Genomic DNA, 10,933 nt, shown 5'->3' on the forward strand with positions numbered 1-10,933 from the left:
GAGTCTTTGGGTCAGATGTACGTATGTGAGAAGCTGCAGCACAAAACGTGACTTGATGCGACTGCAATGTGTCTAAAATTACTGTGAAATTTACTACAACACTGTAACTAATCACACAAACTGCAGCTCCGACACAAACTAAATACACTGTGTGTGATGCAGGGTTTAAATGCAGCAGGGAAATGGTGCAAATGATCTCAAAATATAGAATTTATCAATTAAAATGAGAAGTTAATGTCATAGAACTTAAAAGCTAAAAAAAAAAAAAATGGAACATTTTGATTTTTAAATAAAAATGGAGTCACTATGAAGAGGGTTGCCAGATCTGCTTTACAGAAGCAGTCCAATGGACTTCACTGTAAATTTATCAGTCTCATACTTACTTACTTTTTCCCCTCTGGGAACACAGACCACTGATGACCTTCCACCATCTTTCACAGTTGTTCTCTAACCTCTCCAGTTGTTTTCACTCCTTTAGACCTATCAACACCCAAAGTATTATTTTAATGACTTTGGGGGTCATTTATCGATCTTTTAGTAAAGTTGTGTGTAAATGTTTGCGTGAGTCAAACCCAACTCGAATTTTCCACCGGATTTACAAAAGTCTCTGAAAGTCTGATTTTCTTCGTACTCGCTTTAATGATTAGTTTTATTTGTCTTCATTTATGGGTTTGTATTGGCTCACTTTTTTATTTTCTTTAATAAACTCCAATAATATAAAACATCTGGTTTTCACAAATGTTCTCAGTGGTGCTCTTAGTCCCTGATCTAGTGAACTAGCATGAGGATGTGTTTTTGATAGAAACTCCAAAGAACTTCTATAAGTCTCTCTGGATAAAGGAGTCTGCTAAACGCTGTAAACATGTTCAAAATAAACAGTTTAAACTCAACTGGATATTATATAAAATTACAATATATAGTTTATACATTTTCATTAATCCATGCAAATGATGTGATTTGAAGTTGATCAAGTCAAGGTTTACATTCGTTAGTCTGGGGCTCAAGCTGGGAAATGTGAAGAAAAGAATTTGACTGTGCTGTAATGTATATGTGATAAATAAAGACTTCTTCTTATGTATAAATGTACACACACTCAGGAGCACGAGGAGAATACGAATGAACAGGATTTTCATGAACACCAAATTTCTTGTGTAAACGCTCGTACAAACGATTTACACACAAACCCGTTCATATCCAGTTTTATAAATGAGGGACATTGTTAATTAGAATAAACAGATGATATTAAATCCTCATGTCATTCTGAATAATAAAATCCCACTCATCATCTTTAAAGTAATGAAAATGTGTTGATGAAGAGTGTGTCATTGTGTCTCTGCAGGTTGCGTTATTGTGATATCTCAGGTGAAGGCTGTGCTGCTCTGGCTTCAGCTCTGAGATTAAAACCCTCACACCTGAGAGAACTGTATCTGGCTGGGAATAAACTAGGAGACTCAGGAGTGAAGAGTCTCTCTGCTGTACTGGAGAATCCTCTCTGTAAACTGGAGAAACTGGAGTAAGATCATCTCTCTGAGAGTCACATGACCTGCTCCTCAGTAAGACACATTCTCTAATAGTGAGACTGAAGCAGAGGTTTTAGGTTCATCATCAATGTCCTGAGGAGGAAGATTGTTTGTTTTCATTGCACACTGATGATCTGTCACAGAGTCTTTGGCTCAGATGTACGTATGTGAGAAGCTGCAGCACAAAACGTGACTTGATGCGACTGCAATGTGTCTAAAATTACTGTGAAATTTATTACAACACTGTAACTAATCACACAAACTGCAGCTCAGACACAAACTAAATACACTGTGTGTGATGCAGGGTGAAATTCTTAAAGAGGAAATTTTGTTCTGTTAGTGAGGATTCTTTCAGTACGTCTGTGTCTAGCTGCTATGAACCGGGTTGCCAGATCTGCTTTACAGAAGCAACCGAACAGACAAGCAGTATTAAACTTATGCAGTTTTCCTCAATAGTGAAAACACACACACACACACACACACTATGCACTAAAATATGTCAAAACATTGTGTTTCATCATAAATAAGGAGTGATTTTTAAATGATTTCACTTTGATAATAATAAAATAGGGTCTAATGTTCTTCCAAGTCAATGGAATGTGTGTAAAATAACAGACAAACACATTCTGCATAAATAAAACAGTCAGACTTGTTCTTGTCAGTACTGAATAATCCATTTAAACATTCAGTATCTCTCTGTCTCACACACACACACACACACTCATTTCAAGATACACAAAGTATGTCTTGATATTCATAAACTGAGAGAGTGAAGAGTGTCATTGTGTCTCTGCAGGTTGAGTGAGTGTGGTGTCTCAGGTGAAGGCTGTGCTGCTCTGGCTTCAGCTCTGAGATCAAACCCCTCACACCTGAGAGAACTGAATCTGGCTTGGAATTATCTAGGAGACTCAGAAGTGAAGAGTCTCTCTGCTCTGGAGAATGATGAACGTTACAAACTACACAGACTGGAGTGAGTAATGATATTTTTTAGATAAACACTGAAACAAATTAAAAGACTGACAGCATTATTTTGTAGATTATTTTGAGTTGCAGTAAATATCAGATAATCAGATACTGGGTTAAAATTGTACTATATTCTATTTAATCAGACTTTTTCTAACAATGAGCTTTAATGCTGTTTGGTGTTGATTTAAATTGATGTGAAAGCAGAAGACAGGGAGTCAGACAGAGTCTACAAAATGTCAGCACTGAGTGCATGAGAGTGATTGTAAATGAACACCTCGTCTCCTTGTGACACCCTGCTGTCTCTGACTTCATACTGCTGCTTTTGTCTGAATAAGATGATCTCGGCTTTTCCCCGTTTCCGATCGGCAGCGGATTTTCTTCTCCACTCTCATAAAAGCGAATTAAAATCATCATCTTTGATGCCACACTGCTACAAATATTTAATTTAAGGAGTCACTTTACTCTGACACTCCTTCCAGCACTCCACCTCCACACCGTGTCTTCTGTCATTCCTGTAAAGTTCCCCTCCGCTTGTTCTTAACGTCTGCACTTAAATACACGTGTAGAACAAGAGATAAAACACACAGCAGTGATCACTGTTTTCAAAATAAAGCTCTACAGCCTGTGATTGTATAAGAGCAGTGATGTGATGGTAAATATCTGCTCATGGTCCTGTTAGATCTTGTGGAAGTTCTCATCTGTTCTAGCTAAATGTTCTAACAAATGTATTCTATAAGAATGAAGGAATGTTGAATGATTATGAACAGGAGATGATAATGTTTTCCTTGCAGCAGAGATGATTACATGCTGTTGATCATGAAGGACCACAGTCTAGATTTTGGTTATTAATTCAGATATCTGTCTTTTACATTTTAATAGACTACACGCATCTCTGTTCTGAGTAGAACGACCTGTGACCCCTGGACGACATTTCCTCAGTCCCAATGAAAACCTGAGGGATTATTTGGAACAGCAGGTGAAAAACCACACGAACTCCAGCTGAAGCCAGTCAGTGGAAGACGGAGCTGAAATGGACAGGAACAGTTTCATGACATTGGTGGGATTCTCACCTGACAGGATTAGCATCTGAGGAGTTTATGTGAAGAAGCCCCTAGGAGACTCACCACAAGTCACATTTCTCACTCTGTCCTTTAGTTGGTGTTTAATATAGTGTAGATCTTTTGGTTCCAGGATCAGATCTAATCTGTTCTTTATTTTCTCTGATATCTGATCCCCATTTCTTTGCTAGTATCAGCTGATCATACCCGCTATGGGATCAGTGCCTTCTCTATTACTTAAGTGTACTCTACTTGCTATATTTTCCATAATTGTATCAGTCGAATACAGTAAATACAGACGTGAATATAAGTACAATATAATTATATAGTAATATGATATTATTTGTGCTGTATAAAATTAGTTCATGTATTTAACATGAATTTTTGTCTAGGAAACTATGCAGGAGTTTATTTAGGTGTTCTATTGTGTGGTATTTCAGGTGTAATGCTTAAGAGATTGAGAGGGAAACACACACAGATCTGGAGAAATGCTACAGTTTTTGCAAAAATCAATAACAAAAGTATTTTTTATTAAATGTCAAAACATTTCATTTATTCGGTTTTATATACAGTACAGTGAGATAATGTGTGAATTAACATAACTGCAGAGTGTGTGTGTGTGTGTGTGTGTGTGTGTGTGTTTATGCCTCAACTGTTCCCTCCTTCACGATGGCCATCGCCAGGTTAAGCGCCAGAGCCAATCGCAGCAGCTCCAGCTTTGTGGACTCGACATCATCCTGAAACACACACACACACACACACACACACACACCCCACTTCATATCCTGTATACCACAGAGATTATTCAGATCTGGATTCTGATTGGTCAGAAGGTGTTGATTAGTGTTCTGTAACAGCAGCTCTGACAGTAGTGCAGCTGTGAATCCCAGGTTTATATTAATGCTCTGGTTCTGATACGTTATCGTTTCTATAGTAGTATGGAAGTAGATTTGTGCCAGATGTACCGAACATAACTTTTTAAGAAACGGACAAAAATATACAATGATGAAGAAAAAAAACTCAAACTGAAAACAGTGAACTCTGTCAGAGATTTAACATGTTCTTCAAATAAACAGCGTTCTTTGTGAACTGCTTTCTCAGCTTCCTTTTCACTAATCACGGTTTATGAACACGCATCATCCACTGTGAAAATGACTTCAAGTGTCAGAAAAGTATATTTTCATCTCACTGCCCCATCATTTACACTTCAGTTTGTGCTGAACATTACATTAAGAGTGAAATAAACGATTTATCACACAATCAAAACTGAAAAACCTGATAAAAAAAAGCAAATGGTGTGGATTTTAAGTGTGTGTGTGTGTGTGTGTGTGTGTGTGTGAGTGGGCGATCTTTGCTGTCATGAGGGAGAGCAGGAGCTTTGCTGCCTCGGTGAACTTCTTTTCTCCGTACAGCCGGTGGAACTCACGGTACTTCCCTACACACACATACACGCATCTGTGTTACAATGTTTCTGAGGAGCTTCTATTGACTTGTGGACTAATGTATCTAAATAAATCCATACTGGTGCACAAACACAGCTGTCGCCTTAACTTCAGTAACTAAAACTTCATCTGGCTCTTTTAATTTGTCCAATAGAAGTCTTTTTTTTTGTGCAAGCTCCAATATAATACCCGTTAGACCACACAGACTTTGGTATGGCTCGTGTCCACTCGCTAGTTCGCAGTGAAACCTGGCACATCCATGCTGTGTAGATGTCCATCGATTAATCAGCACTGAAAACCAGCCGCTTTTTCTATCCACATCAAAAAGAACAAATCCACACCAGTAGTTTTCCGGGTTGCGTCCCCCATGGGAGCCGCTGAGAAAGGTCCGCTGTCATTACAAGAGCGGCCTCTAGAGGCGAAATAAAACCCATCACTGACTTTTTTTTGTGTTATTTGAAGTGTTTTTTTTAATTAATTTTGGACGTCTCTATTGTTATTTGTTATTTGGAGTGTTACTCTTTGGTTCAGTTTGATGTACATCTTATATAATTTTATATTTTTAATAGTTAATATATTAATATTTATATATTATTTCATTTAAAAACAGGACAGTACATTTTCCTGGTACAGTCAGCACTGTTTATTATTGTAATAAAGTTCAGCAATATTTAACTTTTACTTTTATGTCTTCATTCAGTATCAATTTAAAAACTATCGGTCGATTCATCGGTTATCGGCAGGTACTGCTGATCTTAGTTATTGGTATCGGTAGCATCCATTATCGGTCGTCCTCTAACATTCTGTTTAGCCAATCAGGCGATTGATTCTCCTTTAAATATAATACAGGGGTCCTTATTGTTTTTGTTATTTCAGGTAATGATGAAACATAACTAAACCATTTAAACCATAAAAAAATAAAAAAAAATAGCAGTGTCATATCAAATTAAAACACTGATTTAATTATCTGTCATTTCTGAGATGTGTTGATGTATCTTGAAGAGAAGCTCTGTAATGGCTTCATCATTAATAATGTACCCTTTTATTAGATTTATATAAATAATGAGACCAAAAAAAGTGATTTCCAGGTGCAATGCTGAGGTTTTTAAAACAGATAGAGAACTGAGGAACATGTTTTATACACACACACACACACACACACACACACACACACAGTAAGCACCGAGGAATGTGAGTCTGTCGCTGAGGATCATGGCAGGTCCAAGATTATCGATCAGATCCAGATCAGAGAATGATCCGCGTGTGCAGTAATCCTGCAGAAACCTGCACAGCACATGCAGCACATCATAAATATTAAATAGATTTTTTTTAAAAGCATTTAATTATTATAATGTTGAGGAGTAATATACAGTCGGGTCCATAAGTCTTTGGACACTGACACAATTTTGTCATTTTGCACCTGTACACCACCACAGTGGATTTGAAATGAAGCAATCAAGACGTGACTGAAGTGTAGAGTTACAACTTTAATTTAAGGGGTTTAACAAAAATATTGCAGCAACCGTTTAGGAGTTCAAACCATTTTTTGCAGAGCTCACTCTGCTCCGCATCACTAAGTGATGGATGCAACCAGAGCAGCTCAGCACGGTGGTAGTCGCAGGGAGGGTCACCATGGACCGGCTCCTGAGGACCGCCTCACCAACTCCTCACCTTGGGACGAGCCCATGCCGACCGCGACGAGCACATTCTGACTGACTCGCCCCATCACCTTCCCAGGCCAACAAACCCTGGTTAGCCAGCTGCACCATCCACAAGCGCCCATCGTCACTGTAGAAGTAGGCAGCATGCCCATCCCAACCCTCCTCGATTGGAGGAGCACAGTTACACTTGGCCGGTGATCTTACCCTGTGCTACCACAGTGTGCGGGAGCCTCTCGGTGTCCCGTATGTGCGGAGATGTCGCCGAGGTCTGGGTTGGGATCGTAGGGATGAGTCGCTGTTACAGGTGGGGCTTGTGCTGGAACTTCTGGTGTCACTACTCCTGGGGAGAGACTGGCTAGGCTTCCCAGCAGTCCCAGCCAGTCGCACAGAGATAGCAAGACTCAACTGCCGGTGGAGACAACCATGACGGAGCTTGTCCTGGGTATGGGCCACCTACCTCGCCCAAGAGGAGGACAAAGCCGATCTGGTTTACCCGGTTGGGAAACACTGGTCTAGTGTATGAATTTTAGATATGAATTTTAAGGTAATATCGTCTCAAATGGAACACTATTGGTTTTTTACTAACGAGAAATATAAGCCACTTCCTAGTCAGTGGCACATGACGTCATACGCATGTAATGTGACGCCGCAAAGTTTAGGCTAATACCCAGAGTCACAGACAGTGACTTTCTTCAGTTTACTGTTCATGTCACCATTACCTTTTATTCCCAACAAGACCTCAGTCTCCATCAGACGGAGGAGTAATCGTCAAGTGACTGAGGAAGAAAGTCCTCTAAGGCAGAGAAGAATTTTATATTAAACACCGCGGAGATCAAACTGTGCTGCACGAGCAAAAACTTCTGTTTGTATCCAAAATGCTCCGCTGTGTGTAAGGGGCAGGGATCGAAAAAAATCAATCGGCCAACTAATTGATTATGAAAATAATCGTTAGTTGCAGCTCTAATATATATACATCAAACTATTTAAAACTAGATAAATTAAAAAGCTGCTTAAATGCTGTTCCTCAGATGTACCCCACCTCCACACCATACTGTTCAGATTGCTTTTGCTTTTATTAAAGATTCCTGTTTTGGTGACACTTTACAATAAGCTCTCATTCGTTAATGTATTAACTGACACGAACTAACAATGAGCAATACATTTGTTACAGTATTTATTCATCTTTGTTCATATTAGTGAATAAAAATACAGTCGTTCATGGTTTGTTCACGTTAGTTCACAGTGCATTAACTAATGTTAACAAACACAACTTTTGATTTTAATAATGTATGTGTAAATGTTGAAATGAAGATGAATAAATGCTGTAGAAGTATTGTTCATTCTTACCTCATGTTAACTAAAGTAGTTACAAAATGTTAACTAATGAAACCTTATTGTAAAGTGTTACCCGTACTTTTATTACATTAAGCTAGATGTTTACGTACTTACTTAATATTGTAATACTTAATGTCGTGTTTATATTAAACTTAATACCTGTTATTTTTTGTGACATATAAAACTAAAGTCTTAACACATGGTTTTGTTTTTAAATAAACAATTTGTAAATTGTTGCTAGTTAAAAAATGTTCATGTTTAAATGCATCATTTAAATATGAATGTAAATTTCTTTCATTTATATTTGAATGTAGTAATGTATAAAGGTGGAAAGATAATTCCAATAAAGATGTGTATTTGTACATAAATTCAGGCTGAATCAATGTTCTGCACAGTCTACATCCAACTGTGACCTTAGGAATAAGTTGCCTGTCAGACATATTAATGTACTGTGAAGCGTTCAAGTGAGAAATAATTCAGAAATTGAATAATCAAATGTATTATTTCTTGAATGTTTCTGTTAGACATGAAATGAAAAAATGTAAAGTATTGATTATTTCATTTGTTTCTTTTTTATATTGTATTTGTTCTACTGGTTATTTACGTCTTTGTTCTTTTTTTTAACAAATATGCAAATAATGCATCAAGAATCACTTTATAATTGAATAAATTGTTAGTATTTTGTCTTCTGGGAGACATGTAACTGTCTTATTTAACGCCTGAAAGGCGATACTAAATGAAGAAAAAGCTCTTTAAGAAAAATAACAATTTACACTGATCAGCCTGTTCAAAAGTTTACATCCCCCTGGCTCTTAATCTATCGTGTTGGCTTCTCGAGCATCAGTGAATATTTGCACCTTATGTGATAGTCGTGTACGAGTCCCTCAGTCGTCCTCAGTGTGAAAAGATGGGTCTCAACATCATATATTCACTGTTGGAAAGGACTCAAATATGCAGAAGATGCTGGAAAAGTAAAGAATGTGCAGGACCTGGAGGATTTTTCTGAAGAACAGGACAAACAAGGGACTCGTGAACAACTCTCACAAAACATAAACACAGTCGCTGATCATCCGGGTAACGACACACGGGATTAATAATAAAGGGTGTGTAAACTTTTGAACTGGGTCATTTTTTTTTTTGTAAATTCAGCTATAATCTTGTCTTGTGGACTATATGTAAACATCTGTTATGTAAAATAGCTTCTTCAGGACAGGACTAAATAAACAACAACATGGGATTTTATGATCCATCTTATTTTGTTAACAGTATTAAGATTTAGCAGATTCTGCAGGGGGTATGCAAACTTTTGGGCACAACTGTATATATCAATTTAGTGTAAGCATAACATTTTCAATCAGAATTTTCAAATATTTAAGTGACATACCAATACTTTAAAGTGATCTTGGTCTGTTTCTCCAAATAAAGGGGAACACTTTAGAAGACTGGGATTCACTGGAGTTATTGATTGTGCTGCATTTTAAATTCTGGTCACTTTGGACCTACGGAGCTGAGATACTCTTCTGAAATGATTTGTATTCAGCAGCACAATGCAAGTCAGACTAGTGCGGTAAGGCATGAGGGTGAATGAAGAGAGAGATGTATTTATTGGGACAACTGTTCTTTAATTGTGCTTTCACACCAGTATTTTTGGTGTTTGACATCATAAACATTTCAACCCTTTTCTGTGACGTATGCCAAACAATTTGTGTCTGTAGTGACAATATTCGGTTACATGTTTGTAGTCTTGTCCATATTTATAGTCTCATTTGTTTACATCTTATCAAGCTTGTATTATTATATCTTTATCCTTTTTGAGAAGATAAGAAATTTGGGTTTACAGATTATTCTGAAAATATTTTGATGGGAATATTATATTTCTATCCATTATTATGCATGGAACTGTTTTTCTTTATAATTATGAAGATTATTTTGGTTAAAATAAAATGACCTTATGTTGCAGCCTGACCAACAGTGTGTCGGTTTAAATGGTGGGTGTAGAATTTGATGTAGTCCAAGTTTACATGAGGATGTATGTCTTACCTGTATCTTTTTCATTTTTCTTTTCCAGCAGTTTCAGCATCGGACTCGTTTCCATCCTTTTCGGCCTCTGCTTCACTTGCTGTTTGGAAATCATCGCTTGCATCTGATTCAGCAACTGTCATTCTGCATTTCTGTTTCGTGGCTTACATTTTGAACCCTTAGCAATAATAAAAGTTTTCCATTTGTGCATTCAAGTTTGTTTTTCCTTGATGTAATGTGCTTGTGTGGGTATTTGCTACGTGACAATTATTTATTTCACAGTACTTCATATGTGGGAGTATGAAAGACTCTGCTACTTATAAACATTGTGTGATATTAATTACAGTTTTTAATCAGTTAATATATAACTGCACAAAGGTAGATTCTTTCACTATTGCATGAATATGTGCTCTGTGATTTAGATTATGAAGCACACAGTAAATTGACAGTATTTAAATGTCAGTAATGGTGGGGGAAATGATTTAATGAAAAAAATGACAAGGTGTCAGATCTTTTTATTCATTTTAAATACAGTAGAATTATTATAGTACAAATATAAGCAGGTTTAGTTGGATCTTTGTAAAATAATCAGTAATGGATCAATATAAAGGCCATGTTTTACAGAATATTGAGTAGTTTCTAAACCAATATTAAGAAAAATATTTGTTCCATAGTAGCTATGAATTATTTTTATTAGTAAAACCATAGCAACCACCAATGTTTTTCCCCCTATTTTTATTATGGTCTATTTGCACTAAAACTATAGTAAAGTCAATCTGCAAAAAACAACAACATGGTTTCTGCATATAATCCATTATCAGAGTTAATTTAGGGGATGTTTTTAAGGAATAACCACATTCCTTTAGGTTAAATCCATGGCTTTGTCTGCCAGCGAACGTTATAAACCAGACCAAATGTGGACCTAAGTGGAC

The 10,933-nt window shown here is 37.0% G+C and overlaps 1 protein-coding gene across 25 annotated transcripts in view; it reads left to right on the top strand.

Moving 5' to 3' along the window:
* The window catches only part of LOC128616309 (uncharacterized), a 250,341-nt gene that overhangs the window by 119,496 nt on the left and 119,912 nt on the right, over positions 1–10,933 (top strand). For 18 of the 25 annotated variants that reach the window (XM_053638889.1, XM_053638893.1, XM_053638880.1 and 15 more), the window contains one exon: positions 1,340–1,513. The exons of the other annotated variants lie outside the window; for them this stretch is intronic. In XM_053638889.1, coding sequence (XP_053494864.1) covers positions 1,340–1,513 — 174 coding nt within the window. The remainder of the gene's footprint in view (positions 1–1,339; positions 1,514–10,933) is intronic. 25 annotated transcript variants of the gene reach the window in all.

This window comes from Ictalurus furcatus, chromosome 12 (assembly GCF_023375685.1).
Source record: "Ictalurus furcatus strain D&B chromosome 12, Billie_1.0, whole genome shotgun sequence".
In the NCBI taxonomy this organism is placed as follows: Eukaryota; Metazoa; Chordata; class Actinopteri; order Siluriformes; family Ictaluridae; genus Ictalurus; species Ictalurus furcatus.